A 19796-nucleotide genomic window follows, 5' to 3' on the forward strand; every position below is an offset into this window, starting at 1 on the left:
TCTGATTTTATTATTCATATCAGAGATAAACTCATGTATATATTAAACTAACAAAAATATAACATTGTTTTAATGGTTTAGGTGGATTTTTTTTCTAAGCAGCAGTTTGAGATTGTGCCTCTACTTATGTCATTTGTAACTTTAGCCATCTGTTGATCTTACATATGATGCATTCTAGGAATTCAGTCAAATAGCAAAAGATCTTGGTGCTTTCCATATCATTTAGTATTTCAGTAGTTATACAAGAATTGCAGCAGTTATGCCATGGAAATAAAGAAAATTAAAGCAAAAATATGAAGACCTTTAAAATACACAGTGGCCAGCTACAGAAAATACAGCATGGTGTGGTGGTGGTGTGTTTTTTTTTTCATAAGAGAGTTATATAGAGTGCTTTTTCTATTGGAAGAGCTGCCCTAACTACTGTTTAGCCACACTTGCATAGGTATTTTCAATTTCTTTGTCTTCAGGACACGTGTGGGCAAATTCTTCACGGGCATAAGCATTGTGGAGATAGCGCCAGACTCCTGAGAATTCTGCTGGAATGTCAAAGTCACGATATTTCTTGGCAGCAATCTAGGGTTTTGGAAAAAGCAGTTGGTAGTAAAAGGCATCAGTAACATGCCCAGTGTGTAGAAATATATTTCAAAAGTCAAGATCATTGTGAACATGCTATCTGCACAAAAAAGTACTACAAAATAAAATGAAAGAACCTTTAAATTACTACTTTAATGTTCAGTGTACACATGTAGACAAAGCTATATGCCTGTAATAATATTTATATTAAGCTGTATTTAATATTTAGAAGAAGGGAGCACAGAAAAAGAGCACATATCTCCCCATTAAACTAAGAGGTTGTTTAGGGCCCCAACTATGTCATTACTTTATGAATTCTCTGTATCTGGCATAGGACCTGAGATAGAATAAATTCTGTTCAATGAAAATTTGATGGTGATTAAATTGTCATAATAATACCAATAGCTCACATTATTTATCACTTGTTATGATCCAGACACCATTTACCATGTCCTAATTTATTTAATTTACTCAACAATTCTGTGAAATGGGTAATATTATTCTTTTTAAAAATATTTTAAAATTTATTTCAGAGAGGGAGAGAGGGAGAGAGAGATAGAAACATCAATGATGAGAGAGAATCATTGATCGGCTGCCTCCTGCACGCCCCACACTGGGGTCGAGCCTGCAACCTGGGCATGTGCCCTTGACCAGGAATCGAACCTGGGACCCTTCAGTTCACACACCGATGCTCTATCCACTGAACCAAACCGGCTAGGGCTGGGTAATATTATTCTTGTCTTATAGCTAAGACAATGGAAAACCCCTGATATAGGAAGAAATAATAATTTTTCATGTTTTACAGGGAAGATCATGGATTTTTCCTTTGAGGGGAGAAAGGATGTACACACTATGCATAATGATGATGCTAAAGCCATCATACAACAACCTCACACAGAATGGTCACTGTGATTCATGCTGGCCACTCCCAAACCCAGCTCAAACCATTCAGGCTACCTTATAAATACTTACTTTAATAATGTTCAGCTTGGGTAACAAGCTGCAGTCAGCCAGTGTCAGATCATCCCCATCCAAGAACAATCTTCTGGAAACTGTGAGTTCCTCAGTACTGTCTGGATCAATTTCATCCAGAAGTGGGGTGTTTAAGTAGTCATCCAGACGCTTAAATTCTCTGAGCAGAGCTCTTTCAAAATCTGAGGCAATGAAGTCAGAGGGTTACTTATACATGTATTGTCTTCATGACTAAATACATTCTCAATATGCTTTTCACACATTTAAACATCTGTATCTATACACGCTCCTTACAGTGGATATTAAAAATCTAAATAGGTAACTAGAATGCTTAACTAATCACTGATAAGACAGAGTCATATGTTTAATCAAACGATGAGTGGAAATATTTCTGGATTTTCCTTGAAGAGGTGCATTAGGAGGAGAGTCAAAGAGGGGGGAAAAAGTGATATGTTATCCCTCAGCCCAGAAGAGTCAGAAAGTAGAATCAGAGACTAATAGCTCTCATAACTCAGAGGATAGTAAACTTCAAGAATGTTTGTGAGCCCTATGTGGTTCAGTGCACAGAGTGTCGGTCTGCAGACTGAAGGGTCCTGGGTTCAATTCCGGTCAAGGGCACGTACCTCAGTTGCAGGCTCAACCCCTGGTTCTTGGTCAAGGCACGTGCAGGAGGCAACCAATTGATGTGTCTCTCTCACATCGATGTTTCTCTCTCTGTCTTTCCCTTCCACTCTCTCTAAAAAAATCAATGGGAAAAAATATCCTTGGGTGAGGATTAACAAAAAAAGAAAAAAAAAAGAGAGAATGTTATATGCTATGGTTTAAGAAACTTTAAAAGTATGCAGGACTGGGGAAGTTCGGAGGGGGGCATCTAACAAATCCAGTCCTGCAGTTAGTTTACACCTGGCATGCCAATGCTCTAGTTGAGCTACATTGGTAATTTCTATATTGAGTCTTGGGCTCTAAATCTAATAAAACTTCATACAAAGGAATTTCAGAAAAGAGAGCAGAGACTGAGAGGAAGGGTATTCTCCAACATATACTATATATTTTTTAGAAATCCTATTTTAGCTGAGTGAGAATGTGAGAATGAGCAAGTGAGTGAGAAAAACAGATTTAAAGAAAGGTATCTTACTCTTATTTGCCTCCTTTTGTGTATTCTTTATATATGCAGAAAACTTGGCAAAGAGGTTACTGCCCACATCAAAGGACTCCTTGTTCTTGGGACTCAAGCAAGGGTACCTTAAAAAGAAACATCACTGCACTGTCATTCACACATAAGGAGACAGAGACCAGGTGTCCTAGCTTGCATTCTATTGAGAATGAAGGTTTTGGAAATTGTGTTGGAAACTGAAGGTCCTGAGAATTCTCTCATTGGAAATTCGTATTTTCCCAATCTCAGAATAATTTAGTTTATAGAGTTCACTTGGAAACCAGTCGTCTGAAATTCAAAGTTCATTTACCTATAGAAACAATGTTTCAAATGGTAGGTAGGTCCCCCCACTTGCTCATGAAAGTCTCTTTGGCATCAGATATGGTGGTAATACATTTTCAAAAATAAGTAGTAGGAAAAAATATAGCTTCAAATATTGTAACTTATAAAACAAATGAAGGAATGAAGGGGATGGTGATGATGGAAAACAGTAGGCAAGATGTCCTCTTCTAAGAAATACAAAGATCATTTAGCATAATAAAATAAAGTGATAATTTCATTACATTTACAAATTAAGGAAAACCATATGATCACGAATAGATGTAGAAAAAGTATTCAATGAAAATCAATTCCTAATAATAAAACATCTCCTAGCAACTAGCAGTGGTCAGGCCAAATATTCATCTTCCTTGATTCCTCTCTTAATCTCCATCCCCACTGGATCCTTTAGCAACTCCAGCCAGTTGACTTTTCCAAATGTACCCAGAATCTGTCCACTTCTCACCACCTCCATTGCCCACTTCTTGGTCCAAAGCCTATATTACTGCAACAGCTTGGTGACTGTTCTCCCTATTCCTATGCCTGTCTCCCACATAACAGACTATTCTCTACCTGCTGTGAGAGCAATCATGTTCAAATATGTCACATGTGTCTCCCCTACGCAATACCCTGCAATGTACCCATCGCATTCAGACTCAGAGCTCAAGTCTTCACAGAGGTCTACAGGGACTGGTGGGATTTTGAGCCACCTTACCCCTCTGTTCTCATCTCTTCTTTTCTTCGTTACATATTTCACTCAATACTGGATCATTTGCTGTTTTTCAAATAGGCCTAATAAGCTTCCAACTCAGGGCATTTTCTCTTGGTTTGCACTTAAATGGAGTGCTTTCCCTCATATATGCACATGATCTGCATCCTCTCTTCTTTCAGGTCTTTTTTTTCTAATAGCTCCTCTTATGCGAGCCTTTCTCTGGCCACCCTAGCTAAGATTGCAACCTCTCCCCTGTCCCTAATACTTACTATTTCCCTCCGTTGCCTTATTTTTTCTTGGTATTATCATCATCTAACGTAGTTTATATTTGCTTTTAATCTTGATTATTTACTGTCTTCTCCAACTAGAATGTAAGGTCTACTAGGCCAGAGAGTTTTTGCCCATTTTATACACGATTGTGTCCCAAGTGCCTTGAATAGTACCTGATCCTTAATAAGTATTCAGTAAATATTTGTTGAATGATTACATGAATTCATTCATTTTGTTAACTTGATAAAAGGGATTCATCAAAAACTTTCAGCAAGCATCAGATAAAATGGTAAAATGTTTTTGGAAAGTGTAAATCAAAACCATAATGAGATTATTACCTCATGCCTGTTAGAATGGCTATTATCAACAAGACAAGAAATAACAAGCTTTGGAGAGGATATGGAGGAAAGGGAACCCTCTCGCACTGCTGGTGGGAATGCAGACTGGTGCAGCCACTATGGGAAACAGTATGGAGTTTCCTCAAAAAACTAAAAATATAACTTACATATGACCCAGCAATCCCTCTTCTGGGTATCTACCCCCCAGATTTGAAGACACTTATTTGTAAAGATATATGTACTCCTATGTTCACTGCAGCATTACTCCCAATAGCCAAAACATGAAAACAACTTACTAGTAAATGTCCTTTTATAGATAATTGATGAAAAGGCTATGTTACATATTGGGTAGGGCAAAGTAGGTTTACAGTTGTTTGTATGGAAAATAATACAATAATTAATAAATAATGATACAAGACTCAACTCTGTGATTCACATACAACTGTAAACCTACTTTTGCACCCCCCCCACCCCCCGTATACACAGTGGAATAATACTCAGCCATAAAAGATGAAATACTGCCATTTGCAACATTGGTGGACTTTGAGGTTATTATGCCAAGTGAAACATCAGAAGGAAAAGGGCAAACATCATATGATTTCACTCGTGGGATATATAACAAAAAAAGAAAAAGAAAAAGAAATGAACAAACACAAGACAACAAAAACAAACTCATAAATATGGACAATAGATTGGAGATTACCAGAGGGGAAAGAGGTTGGAGAGGGCAAAATGGATAAGCGGGTCAAATATATGGTGATGGATGGAAACTAGACTTGGGTGGTGAGTACACTATAGTGTATACAGATATTGAATTACAATGTTGTGCACCTGGAACTTGTATGATGTTATTAACCAGTATTACCTCAAAAAATAGCAAATATTTTTTAAAAGGTGATACATTCATGTTGTTGCATATGGCAAGATATAATTTTTTATTGCTGCATAATATTTCATTGTATACATATCACATCTTCTTTATCTATTTAGCTATCTTTGGACTTCTAGATTGGTTCTATATCTTGACAATTGTAAATAATGCTGCAATAAACATAGGGATGCATACAGGGTGGGGCAAACATAGGTGTACAGTTGTTCATATGGAAAAAATGCAATCATCAATAAATAACAATACAAGAATAAACTCTGTGTTTCATGTATTTATAACTGTAAACCTACTTTTACCACACGTTGTATATCTTTTTGAATTAGTGTTTTACCATTTGTGACAACATGAGTGAATCTAGAAAGTATTGTGTTAAGTGAAATATGTCAGGCAGAGAAAAACAAATACCATATGGCTTCACTTATATATGAAATATAAAAAACAAAAACCAACCAAACCAAACAAAAACAGATCTATAGAAACAGAGACAAAAGGGTTATGAGAAAGGATGGGATGGAGGTATGGGTGAAAAAAGGAAGGGGAATATACTCAATAATATTGTGATATATTTACAGTGAGAGATGATTACTAGAAATTAACAATATGATCACATTGTAAGGTATAAAAATGTTGAATAACTATATTATATATCTTAAACTAATATAACAATATAATGTTGTATACCAACTATACTTAAATTTAAAAAAAGAAAAAAAGGTGAAATGTTAGAATTAATTTTTTAAAACCAACCAAGAGCAAGTATAATCATTATCACTACTGCTCTTTCAACATTGTGCTGAATGAACTAACCGCTAAGACAAGAAAAAATCACTCTACTTGGTGACTCTAAAACCATTCATATTAAATTTAAGAACAAGACAGAAACACCTAAAATTAATATTACAGCTGATATTGTGTTTTGATCCTCCCCCGGGGATATGTTTATTGTTTTTTATTTTGCTTTGTTTTGTTTGAGAGAGAGAAACATCGATCAGTTGCCTCCCTTACTTGCCCTGACAGGGATTGAACCCACAACCTAGGTATGTGCCCTGACCGGGAATTGAACCTGCAACCTTTTTGGTGTCCGATGCCCCAACCAACAGAGCCACCCAGCCAGGGCAATAGCTGATATTGTTTTTGACGTTCTAGCAAGTGGTGGAAGACACTATTTTAAAGCAATCAGTATAAAAACTAGAAGAGAAGCAACAACATAATTGTATGCCTAGAAAAATCCAAGGAAGTCTAGGAAAAAAATTACTAGCATTAATGAGCTATTTTGTTAAGGTGGCTAAATACAAAGCAAACATTTAAAAAATTTATCTTCATTGTTGAAAGTGCTATTGATGTCCCCTTCCCCCCTCCATCACACTCCCCCCGCCAGGCCTCCCATGCACTATTGTCTGTGTTCATGGCTCATATACCATTTGAATTTTTCTGCAGGGAATCTATTACATAGGAATAAAAACACTAGCACATAAGGACATATGCACAAGGATGTTATTTATACCACTGTTTGTAGTGGTTAAAAAAAAAAAACTGGAAGGAAAGGGAATGTCCATCAGTAAAGGAATAGTTTAGCAACTTGTAGCATATCTGTGACATGGACTATTATGCAGACATTAAAACGAATTAAATCAAAACCAGTAGACCCTGACCGGTTTGGCTCAGTGGATAGAGCATCGGCCTGCGGACTCAAGGGTCCCAGGTTCGATTCCGGTCAAGGGCATGTACCTTGGTTGCTTATTATTATTATGCTTATGTGAACCTAGAGAAAGGTATGGAAAGATACACAATGTTCTTTTGTTGTTTTCCACTAGTTACCTTTGGGAGCAAGAAAAAATTAGGGAGCAGATAATGTGAGGGAAGAAGTAGTAGAGGAAGATGGCAGAGGAGTAAAGAACAAAATAAGACTCAATAGGTACAGGACAAACTTGGAGCAGGTGCTTAAATCTAAGAAGCCATCAGTAATTGATGAAAGAGACCTAATATAGTCACACAGAGGAGAATCTAAAAGCGTGTTCTCAGTTTCTTATGTAAGAAGAATTATGGACTGATAGAACCTTTTGTTTACCCTTTATATATATATTTTTTTGACTGAGACTTCATTTTTTAGAGCAGTTTTAAATTCACAGCCAGACTCCTTACCAATGGAAATGTGAGATAATAAATGAGGGTTGTTTTAAAGCACTGAGTTTGCAGTAATTTGTTGTACAGCAATAAAAAAAATAAACACAGCAGGCTTCCTGTTTCCAGACACTATCCTGTGTAGGCAGATAGATAGAACTTTCATTCAAGTGTAGACAGCGCAGTTCTGGCCTCTGGCTAACTGTGAGACCTGTTTCCTGACCTCCAGCCCTTGTGTTGGGCATGTTCTACCTCATGCCATCGGTGATGTGAAAGCCTAGTCATGATCAGTTCTCATAGGCTACACAGGGTTATTACCCCATTCTCTTCCTCAGCCTTGGGTTATTTCTCTGTTTCTAGACCAATGAGAATTTACTTTCTTATTTTAAATATGCGATGCATTTAAAAATAATTTAAAATGTTCTATCTATGGTGTTTGTGTATTTAAAGTTGAAGGGGAAAATTTAGGCATAATATTTTTCAACCTGTAGAGCTAAGAAATCAGACCGAAGGATGATAGAAGATCATTAATTAAAGATCTTCCGAGGGCTCTCCAAGGAAAAGGTCTGATTTTTATCAGTATAAATGCTCCCTCATTATGGGCTAGATAATGAGGCTGAAATTAAATGTGGTCCAAATTTACCTGCCTTTCCCAGGTTTCCAAGTCTGTTCTTTGCCCTGTCCTAATATACTACCCACATTCATAAAATATTAATGGTTTTACATACATTAAATAAATAATTCTCTAGTAAAGTTTTCTAATCATATGTGGAGTGATCAAGGGGGACTTTTGCCAAGTTTTATAGAAATATAACAAAAGAGAGGTCTGACATTAAAAAAGAGTGAGCTGTCTAGAACTAAGAATGCTCAATCTGCAATAAATAGGCCAATAAAACAAATGGTCTCAAGAACAATAATACCCTGTAAAAGGCTGTACCTTGGAGGAGCCAGTGTCTGCTCTAGAAACTCCTCAATTTTAATGAAGTCTGTTTTCAACTCCTTGTTATACAGCAGGAAGGGAGGATTGGCACCTGGAGCTAAGTCCTTTAGCTCTTCGGGCTTTCTATAATGATTAAAAATAAGTAGAGTTAGACCTGTAGATCAGGCACACATCATGCACACACTAACACTGTATTGGTACCTACTGATTTCAATCCTTAGAATGAAACCTGTTCTGATTTCTCTTACCTGGTCATGTCAACAGTAGTCACATTGAATTTAACTCCTTTAAGCCAGAGGATCATGAAAAGGCGTTGGCAAAATGGACAGTTTCCAATACTCTCCCCATCACTTCCAGCCTATTAAGATAAAGAAAGGCCTCATTCACTCATTTTCTCAACAAGTATGTATTGAGTGCCTACTGGGGAATGAGCTAGTTGCTAGAGACAAAGTTAAAAATGCTTAATCTTATGGATTCTACCATTTGTGGGCAGAGAGAGACAATGAACCAAATAATCTCATTTATGTAAAATTATAAGTGTGATGACATAATAATAATAATAATAATAATACATTAGATATAATATATATTACCAAGATTTGTATAACCATTTCCTACAATAGACATTTTAAATCTTACAAAATTTTTGCTACTATACTTCAGCAACAAGTATTTTTGTCATATAACTTGTACCTCTGAGATTATATCCTTAGAGTTAATCTTTAAAAGGGAGTGCTGAGTAAAAGGTATGTATATACAGGTAATTTTACAAATGCATGTTTCATGTAAAATTTAAATTTTATATAAAATTCATCATTCTTTTCCTCTATGCAGTCTGGTTTTTCTTATATGCTTACACAGACTCTCTCTCTCTCTCTCTCTATATCTCTCTATATATATATATATATATATATATATTTTACAAAAGTTACTTTGTTATTTTTTAAAATAAAGATGTTCTCTTGTGTTTTTTTTTTTCTAGTACCTTTATGGTTTAATGTTTGCATTTGTTTAATCTATTTGGAACCTATTTTGGTGTAAGAGGTGTATAGGGGCTCCAGCTTTAATATTTTTTACAAATAGTTAATAGTTGTCTTAACACCAGTTGTTAAAACCACTTGGTTGCCCAGCGGTGTGGCTCAGTGGTTGAGTGTCAACTTATAAACCAGGAGGTCATGGTTAAATTGTTGGTCAGGGCACATGCTCAATCCCCAGTGTGGGGCGTTCAGGAGGCAGCCAGTCTGTGTTCTATCTTATCATTGATGTTTCTATATCTCTCTTTCCCTTTCTCTCTGAAATCAATAAAAATATATTTATTAAAAAAACGCTTTTTAAGTTATATAATTGTCTAACCATTATGCTGTACACCTGAAATATACAATCTCTGAACGCATAATAATCTGGCCACACAGTGTGTGTGTGTGTGTGTGTGTATATATATATATACATATTAGAGGCCCGGTGCATGAATTTGTGCACGGGTGGGGTCCAGCCAGCCTGGCCAGGGGGAGGGCACATGGGTGGTTGGCTGGCCTTCCTGCTGGTTGAACTCCTGGTCGAGGGGACAATTTGCATATTAGCCTTTTATTATGTAGGATATACACTGAGTGGCCAGATTATTATGTGTTCAGAGATCATAATAATCTAGCCACTCAGTGTATATAATAATAATAATAATAAAAAAATAATAATCCTATCTAATAATAGACAAATATGCAAATTGACCATACCTCCGACACACCCACAAAGCCACGCCCACCATCCAATCAGAGTGAGTATGCAAATTAACCCAAACCAAGATGGCTACAGCACAGAGAGCAAGGTTTCCTAGGTAACAGAGGAAGCCAAGCTTTCCACCTGCCCTTGCCAGGCCTAAGCCTCCACTCAAGCTACGAAGTTTCAATTATAGAAGGTAAACAAATTCAAACAAATGGCGGCAGAATGGAGCTTGAGAGAGCAGACCAGGGTTGCCGCCGGCAACAGGAGAAGCAAAGCTTTCCGCACACCCTGGCCGGGCCCACCCGCTTAAGGCAACAAAGTTTCAATTATAACCCCAACACAAATGGCTGCCGGCCTCGAAGGGAGCCCCAGGCTTGGCTCTGCTCCAGGCTACAAAGTTTCCATTGTAGAAGGAAAATAAATTCCAGATACCAGGGCCTCCACTTGCATTGCCAGGGGGCGTGGCCCGCCTGCAAACCACCACAGGCCCCTCTCTCAGGCCACCCCACACCCCAAGGGAACCCCCACCTGATCCAGGACGCCCTTCAGGGCAAACCAGCTGCCCCCCACCCCTGTACCAGGCCTCTATCCTATCTAATAAAAGAGTACTATGCAGATTGATCATCACTGCAACACACAATATAGCTGCCCCCATGTGGTCAAAGATCCTGCCCCCATGTGGACACAAGATGGCCACCACAAGATGGCCAGCAGGAGAGGGCAGTTGGGAGGCACCCGGCCTGCAAGGGAGGGCAGTTGAGAAGGACCAGGCCTGCAAGGGAGGGCAGTTGGAGGTGATCAACTCTGCAGGAGAGGGCAGTTAGGGGTAACTAGGCCAGCAGAGGAGGGAAGTTGGGGGCAAACAGGCTGGCAGCAGAGTGGTTAGGGGGTGATCAGGCTGGCAGGCAGAAGCAGTTAGGGGCAATCAGGAAGGAAGGCAGGCAGGCAGGCAGCAGTTGGGAGCCAGCAGTCCTGGATTGTGAGAGGGATGTCCGACTGCCCGTTTAGGCCCAATCCCTCAAGGGGTCCCAGATTGGAGAGGGTACAGGCTGGGCTGAGGGACAACCCCCCTCCGTGCACGAATTTCATGCACCGGGCCTCTAGTAATAATAATAAACCCCGTCCTTCTCCCACTGATTAAAAACAACACACTTTCAGCTTTGAAATTTTATATATACTTGAGTTTATCTGTGGATTCTATTTTTCATTCATTCATTCATTCGTTCTCCCAATAAATATTTACTAAGAAATAATTGTTTTTAACATAGAGCAGACATTATATATGCAAAAACAGATATTAAAATAAAAAAATAGTCCCCCAAATTCACACTGTTTTAAACTGAGATAAAGTCTTTGAAAAGTCTTTGAAGGAAGGACATGCATGTTATGAGAATGTGTAAGAGAGAAATATAGTTTATATGGGGTTTGTCAGGGAGGCGTTTTCTGAGGAAATGGCATTTTATTTTTTAAACACTTTATAGAAGATATACAGATAGTAAATAAGGACATGAAAAGTTGTTCAACATCATTAGTCATTGGGAAAATGCAAACGAAACCCACAATGGGTTGCCATTACACCCACATTAGAATAGCTGAAATTAAAAAGACTGGTCATACCAAGTATTGGCTGGAATATGGAGCAACTGGAATTGACACAATGTTATTGGGAGTGTAAAATAGCCCAACTGCTATAGAAAGACTTTACCAAGGTTAAAATTGTTATCTACCGTATGATCCAGCAATTCCAATCCTAGGTTAGAAATGAAAGCATATAGCCCTAGAAAGATGTGTACACAAATGTTTATAGCAAATTTATTCACAATAGCCAAAAACTGGAAACAACTCAAATGTCCTTAATGGATAAACAAATATACTAGTATTACATCCATACAAGGGAATACTTCAACCATGAAGCAAATGGGCTATTGCTGCACACAATATGGGCAAATCTCAAAATAATTATGCTGAGCAAAAGAAGCCAGACAACAAAAGGAGTACATACTGCATGATTCAATCTGTAGAAATTTTTAGAAAATGCAGACCAACCTATCCTGACAGAAAGCAGATCAGTGATTGCCTAGGAGGGGAGTAGTGGGATAGAGTGAGGAAGATTGACTGCATTGATTGACTGCTAAGAGACATAAGGGAATGTTATGAGGTGATGGAAATCCTATATAATAAAAGCCTAATATGCAAATCGACCAAACGGTGGAACGAATGGTCACTATGATGCACACTGACCACCAGGGGGCAGATGCTCAACGCAGGAGCTGCCCCCAGCCCACAGGCCCCAGGCCAGCCAAGGTAGGTGCCAGTGGGGGCCCCCTGATTGCTCCACCAGTTGCCCCACAGATGGGCCCCAATTGCCGGCCAGGCCTAGGGACCCTACCCATGCACAAATTTTGTGCACCGGGCCTCTAGTAGTCTATATTTTGATTAGGGTGGTGGTTACATGTGTGTATATATTTGTCAAAAGTCATTGGATGCACTTAAAATGGGTGCATTTTTTCCTCTTGAAAAAATTTATTTTACTGTTGAGAGTATTACAGATGTCCCCCATTTCCCTCCCTTTCCCCCCCTCCACAGGCCTTCCCCCCGCCAGGCCTTCACCTGTCTATTGTCTGTGCCCATGGACTGTGCATATATACATATAAGTTTTTTTATTTTATTTATCTTATCCAGCCCTCCCTCCCACCTTCCCTCTGAGATCTGTCAGTCTGTTCCATGCTTCCACATCGATGGTCTTATATTTTTTTTTGGTCATTTTACTTTGTTCATTAGATTCCACGTGTAAGTGAGATCATGTGATATTTGTCTTTCTCTGATTGGGTTAGTTCACTTAGCATAATAATTTCTAGGTCCCTCCATGCTGTCTCAAAAGGTAAAAGATCCTTCTTTTTCCATCTGCATAGTATTCCATGGTGTAAATGTACCAAAGCTTTTTTTACCCACTCATCTACTGATGGGCACTTGGGCTGTTTCCAGATCTTAGCTATTGTAAGTTGTGCTGCTATGAACATAGGAGTGCATATGTTCTTTTTGGTTGGTGTTTCGGATTTCTTAGGATATATTCCTAGAAGTGGGATTACTGGGTCAAATGACAGTTTCTATTTTATGCAAATTATACCTCAATAAAATGTGTTAAAATAGAGAAGTTCAAAAAGAGTAACAAAAAAGCCCCTCAAATAAATAATTATGAAGGGGTTTTCAGACATTGCAATGACAAAGGTAAGGGTATAGACATGGAAGGAGGTGCCTGAGAGATGGTGAAGAATGCCATCACTGGAGGGGAGGAAGTCAAGGATCTGAGGACTATAGTATTGGAAGGGTTATTTGTGTAGATATCAAAATCACCAAGAATTAGGAGTAGTGTTGGAGAGAGTGACAATGATCCAGGAGCTAAAATCCTTGATAAATAAAGGAGAGTGACCAGGGGTTTGGAAATCTATAACAAGGAGGGGCAGTGAGTGGTGTAGTCTGATTTTCTGAGACTCAACCTAGGTATTTCTCTGGATGGAGGTGACAGAATGGTCTGAAAACAGGAATGAGGAGCAAGGATACCTAAAGAACACCCACCCCATCTCTAGGCACAGTGGTAAGAGGAATGAGGAAGAAAAGGCAGCCACTTCTTGAGAGGGTTATAGCTGAGGTAGTGTCCTCGTGGGAGATCCAGGTTTTAGACACCTCAATCTTGCCCGGCCAGCAAACTTGCCATAGCTCAGTAGTGAGTGTCAACCTATGAACCAGGAGGTCACGGTTTGATTCCTGGTCAGGTCACATGCCCAGGTTGCAGGCTCAGTCCCCAGCGGGGGGTGTGCAGGAGGCAGCCGATCAATGATTCTCTCTCATCATTGATGTTTCTCTCTCTTCTTCTCTGAAATCAATAAAAATATATTCAAAAAATAAAATAAACAATATCCCAAACTAAATTCCTTCCCTGTCCTTTACTCCACACACTGACCTACTTTTCCTTTAAGGCTCCTAATCCAGTGAAAGTCACTATCATTTGGTATGGACTGAGTTGTGCCCCCTCCCATTCATATGTTGAAACTCTAACATTCAATGTGATTGTATTTGGAGGTGAGGCCTTCGGGAAGTAATTAGGTTTACATGAGAGCATGAGGATGGTTCTTATGTTGGTATTATGCCTGAAAATGAAGAGGCCAAAACACTCTCTCTCTCTCTCTCTCTCTCTCTCTCTCTCTCTCTCTCTCTCTTCTCTCTCTCTCCCTCCTTCCCTCCCTCCAATTCAAGAAGGCAGCCACCTATAAGCCAGGAAAAGAGTTCTCACTAGAAACCAACCATGCTTGCACCTGGATCTTGGACATATAGCCTCCATAACTGTGAGAAATAAATGTCTGCTGTTGTAGGCACCCAGTTTATGGTATTTTGTTATGGCGGCCCGAGCAGACAAGACATTATCCACCCTGGTGACCAAACTAGAAACTCAATAATAATCCTTTTGTTTCACTCTGAATATTGAATCCAACTACTAATTCTTGTCAGTTTTTACCTATAAATATCTCCAAATAAGTTCAGTTCTTTCATTTGCCATGGCTATTATGTCATTCATTCATTCATGCATTCATTCATTCATTCATTCAATGTTTATTTGATGCTTACTATGTTCAACACTAGCTTCCAAGTCCAACCCATCAGTCTCTCTCATCTCTTGAATCCATATTTCCTCTTTTGCCTCAGTCTGTAGAAGGAAATAAAAGCGACTTCATCTTACAGCAGCTCTGATCTGCCATTTCTACTAAGTACTATTAAGGTCCGAGAAGCCATGGGCATAATTCTAGTTTTTAGGTAAAGTTTCCTTTCCCTGGCAGTGGGTGCGACAGAGAACATCATGTTTATTGTTGCTCTTTGTGATGTCACGAAGAGGTATGGGAAATAGCCACCAACCTTGGCAGCTGATTTCTTTTGTAACAGAAGTCAGACTGAGGATGCAGTCACAACTGGTGTTAGTGAGTGGAAACATGATTAGGGGTGGGAAGCAGGAAGAAAAATGGCCTCTGATAATAGATACAGCAGGAAGGGTGGACCGCCTTTGGCAAAAGGAAAGGCAAAAACAGTGAGGTAGTGGGGGGGGGGGGGTGGGAAATGCAACAAAGTTTTACAGGAAAACTGTAGGGTTTTTTTTATTGTTTATAATATGCTGATTTAAAGTGCCATCACATACAATTTTAGAATGTAAATTTCCTAGCCTGATTGATGAATTATCTACCTCTTAAGTGTCGTTAGCTGGCAAAGCCAGGACATGGTCATTCACTGAAACAACTTATTTCTCTTTGTGTTTGTGATCTAAGTTTCTAACCATAAAAAATAATAAGAGCCACAATACCTAACATTTATTGTTAACTATGTTAACAACTCCTCTGTTTTACATATTTGTTTTATTTAATCCTCACGTTGAAGATGATCCTGTGTGGTAGGTTCTGTTATTATTCATGTTTTACAGATGAGGAAATTGAAACTCAGAGAAGCTGACTTGCTTAAGTACCCTCATTTAGACAAGAGTTGATGACATATGTATTCTTTTTTATAAAAAATATGTTTTTATTGATTTTAGAGAGAGGGAAAGAGGGATAGAAACATCAATGATGAGAGAGAATTATTTATCAGCTGCCTCCTGCACTCCCCACACTGGGGGTTGAGCCCGCAATCTGGACATGTACCCTGACCTTCTGGTTCATAGGTCAACACTCAACTACTGAGCCACACCAGCCGGGTGACATATGTACTCTTTTCATGCAGCAAATCCAGGACTATCTACTCCAGAAGTTATATTCTTTAATTCTGCTTTCTCTCACCTAATAGTTTTGTTGGATTTTAAAAAATTAATTGGTTGTTATGATAGTTCTAAGAGAGTTCGAAAATGGTCTGAACATTCAGAGAAGAGTATCATCTCTTTCTTCTTTCCCACATAGACAACATGTTTTAGACAAACATTACATTCAGAATTTCGGCCAAATGTTAGATGCTATAATGCCATGTACAGACCTCCTAAAAGTTAATTTTAGACTGTTTGGTAGAAAACATAAAAACTTCATTTAACAATGAACAACAAACCAATACGATAAATGCTGCAGTTAGATAAAATAAAATGTGTTAGAAAATCTTTTGTTTTCAATATTTGCATATAAATCTTGCCCCAAATCATACAAAGCTGAAAGGCAATGTTTCCTTGACTATATGGAACACATAGGTGGTGTGATATAAATTCTTAATTATGATAGGGAAGTGCTTAATCTCTTACAGGAATCTCATCAGGGCCTGAGGAAGAAGTTGTGGTAGGGTTTTAAAGCTACAACCAGAGGTATCTGGGGAAATCACAGACTCATTTAATCTTTAGAATGATACCTCATTATCTATAAATGAGATACCACTGGGGAAGAGCAGTGCTTTTAAAAGTTACTCATCAATAATTTTCATCTCTCTCAATTTCTGTGTCCCCTTCCACCATCTTCTATAAAACTTCTAGATATCTGAGGATCACATCTTAAAGTAAAGCACACACACACACACAACACACACAAAAAAAACCTGGACCAGATGATACTCAAGATTCTTCCAGGAAATCTTTCATCTGTATCAGTGTCATTAGATAAGTGTACACCTAAAGGATTCCATCTGATGAAATTCTGGAAAATTTTTCGAAAAAGCTTGCCAAATGGAAAACAATTGAATAAGATTAGACACAGCTATTTTATTTTTAAAATTCAATTAAATTTAAATTTCCCCATCACCTTTTATCCCCTCTATGCCCTCTACCACCTCCCCCCAACCTCCTTCACCCCCGCAATCACCACACTGTTGTCCACAGACACATTTTAAGGAATTGGAATCCTGTAATTCACTGACCATGTGACTTCGCACAAAGTTAGTTTCTCTTTGCTTTAGTTTCTGTATCCATAAAATATGGTTACTAATAAACCACTTAGCACAGTGCCTGCCATATAGTAAATAATAAATGCTTAGTTATTTTAACCTGAAAGTTAATATTTAATTCAACATTTGTTCACCCAATATGCCGTATGCTTTCCTAACTTCTCCTGTCCAGATGACCGCCCAAATATGGGCAATCTATGAAGATAAACACACAGATCAATGGCAACGACTGGTTATGGTGTGATTAGATTGAATGAACTGTTTAGATAAAAGAAGCATTTCTGTTATCCTATGAAAAGACATTACCTCTGGCTTGGAATTGGTAGGTGTAAAAGGCCAGTTAGAAAATTAAGGCTTATTTATATCATTTCTGAGCAGTCACATGTTTTGCTAGAAGCCAGAGATAGGACAAGTAGTTCTTATGCTCCATGGTCCAGCAAACATTTATTTGGATTGCTTTGCAATGCAAGAATTCAAGGGTTTCTCTGCTACGATTTTGAAAAGGCAGGTGGATTATGTCTTTGGTGGATATATACAACCAGTTGTTAAAAATTTAAACATGATTGGGAAAATATTACTTTGGCCAACTGAAGTTTAAGCTAACATGTTGTATGCGTACGTTATTTTACGTCTTTGTGTGCCATCACGGGGCTATATAGTTTTAGAGGCAAGTTACTTATACTTTATTGCCTGAGCTTAACTTATCGAGAAATGGTGACAATATTACTACAATGATGAGTATTATTACCACTATTATTACTGATCTACTACCACTACTAATACTATAGCTCCTAAGTTGTTGGTAGCACTAAATGAGACAATATATGTACGTTGTTCAAAAGCATCAGGCATGATATAAGAGTTTGTTGTTACCATTAGCATCCCGACTACTTCCAATAGTCAATGAAAGTATAGAGAACAAATAGTTAACATAAGCAAGGGTTTAGGAAATTATGTAATTTCTACTTGGAATAACCCACGCACAATTATTTCTCTTGATGAGCTAATTTAGAAACACATGTTCCTTTCTCCTGCTGTAGGGGTTTTTCAAAGGGATTTTCTGAAAAGTTAAGGCAAACACACACACACACACACACACACACACACACACACACACACACACACACCAACATCACCAACATCATAAAGAGGAAACATAGCTTTCTGAAATGCCTCCTTCTTACATAGCAGGCACACAGACTACAGACTCTTGGATTTTTTTCTCCTATAATGTCCATGCGAGCCTGCTGTGATGTTTGTCCATTGCGGGAGAATTTTAGAAAGCTCTGTCTGGGCCATGTGTGGGAATGGGGCTCTCCGGCTATTCTTGCACCTCTTCTCCTCCCATCCAGGCCTTCTAAAACCTATCGCATAAAACGCAGAGTGTGAGAGCTGGAAACCTCTTCTAGATCATTTTTGTTAGCCTCCTACATTGTACAGATAGAGAAAGTGGAGGGGGAGGAAGGGGTTTGGCCCAGGTTACATAGGAAACCACTAAGAATACAATTTAGTTGCTCTAACTACCAAGCAGTCTAGTGTTCCTTCCACTAGGTCTCCGTGCCTTTTCCAGGTGAGGTGTTTTCCTGTTGTTATCTAGGAACAACCAACACCCAGGCATCCTTCTGGGACTCAGAATAGAAACACAATTACAACATTCTTTCCTGTCTCTAGCCCAAATGTTGCCCTTTTAAGATGAAGCTGAGGCCCAGGGTCAAGAAAGAAAATATTCTGTAGTCTGTTATTATAGCTAGAAAACTTACCTTCACAAAAAGCTCAATCTCAGGATCTGCTTGAATGTTGGGCCTCAGGCCTGCCATCTTTCTGTTTTCACTGCGAGTTGGCAGCCCCTGACTCCTGCACAGCCCACAGCACTTGTGAACTCCTTTCTTCCAGTTTCACCCAAAGGCTCAAATACAGTTGGTGCTTTAAGAGAACAGTCCAGTTTTTAATGGACTGAGTCAGAGCTGGGGCCAAATTTTCTTCTCAAGAGGTGGGAGGCCGAGAATTCTAGATGCTTGAGAGCACCTCTTGAATTTGTTTTCCTTCTTCCTCTTGACCTATCATTTGAATCAAGGAGGAGCCAAAGGGGTGTGTTTAAACTGGCTAGCTAGCAAGATGAGGGTGTTTCCACCGAGGTTTCAACGCCATGAGTCAGCAGAGGAGAAACAAACACACACAAACACACACATGCAGTTCTGGCTTCTATATATCAAGTACACCAGATGTTCTCTCGAGCCTCCCTTTGAGTCCTGGGCTCTATGCCCAGAATATGGCCTCTTATTACTGTTCCTGTAGCCTGACAGCAACAGAATGCTCTTCCAGGAAAAGGACCAGAAATGACTTGGGTTTTATCATTGCAAAGGATGTTTATCTAACAATACCGACTAAAAGGGGGTTAAAAAAGTGTACTTCATCAAATGTCCCCACCCCCGATTCTACTGCTTCCACTGTGAGATTTCCCTTCTGGGTTGCAAATTTCACTTCTCTCTTCTTAACCAGGGAATGTTCGCTGGGGTGGTTGAGTGTGGGGGCATTTTTGAGTGTCCCACCGCATTCTTCATCTGGGAAGTGTGGACTGGGACGGATCACTTCCTTGCTTTGGCATCTGTGTTAGGAACCACAGGCAGTTGTGTATCTCCGCTTGGCAACCCTGGGAACAGCAGTAAAATATCCAAACATCACTCAGCGACTGCAGTGTTTCTAGCAGCTGTGTTTTCTGCCTGCCAGGAAGGGGGTGGTGCTGGATGAATACACCTTTTTGGTAGGAAGAGTCTCTTTCTGACTGGAGCCCAAGTGAACATAGATCCACCAGTTGGACACCTTTGTGACCCTCTTGCTTCAACATGAAATATTTCCCAGGCTCATATGGGCTGTACATGCACCTGCCATTGACCTCA

General features: G+C 39.0%; 1 protein-coding gene across 1 annotated transcript; it reads right to left on the minus strand.

The window, feature by feature from the left end:
- Positions 1 to 201: 201 nt before the first annotated feature.
- CLIC2 (chloride intracellular channel 2) lies at positions 202 to 18990 on the minus strand. Its single transcript, XM_008159521.3, has 6 exons — positions 18660 to 18990; positions 8535 to 8644; positions 8284 to 8409; positions 2681 to 2787; positions 1546 to 1727; positions 202 to 573 (listed from the first exon to the last, which is right to left on the minus strand). Exons 1-6 carry the CDS (start codon positions 18714 to 18716, stop codon positions 418 to 420), a joined length of 738 nt encoding a protein of 245 aa, XP_008157743.1. The 5' UTR covers positions 18717 to 18990; the 3' UTR covers positions 202 to 417.
- Between the last annotated feature and the right edge of the window lie 806 nt (positions 18991 to 19796).

This window comes from Eptesicus fuscus, chromosome 1 (assembly GCF_027574615.1).
Source record: "Eptesicus fuscus isolate TK198812 chromosome 1, DD_ASM_mEF_20220401, whole genome shotgun sequence".
NCBI classification, from domain to species: Eukaryota; Metazoa; Chordata; class Mammalia; order Chiroptera; family Vespertilionidae; genus Eptesicus; species Eptesicus fuscus.

Bases quoted from the DNA above. Each gene is read 5' to 3' on its own strand.
- CLIC2 (XM_008159521.3), bottom strand. From the start codon at position 18,716: ATGGCAGGCCTGAGGCCCAACATTCAAGCAGATCCTGAGATTGAGCTT. The intron at 2,788-8,283 runs GTACAGCCTTTT...TTTCTTTTTAAG, and splicing joins CAGACACTGGCTCCTCCAAG to GTACCCTTGCTTGAGTCCCA. The intron at 1,728-2,680 runs GTAAGATACCTT...TCATTGCCTCAG, and splicing joins ACAAAAGGAGGCAAATAAGA to ATTTTGAAAGAGCTCTGCTC.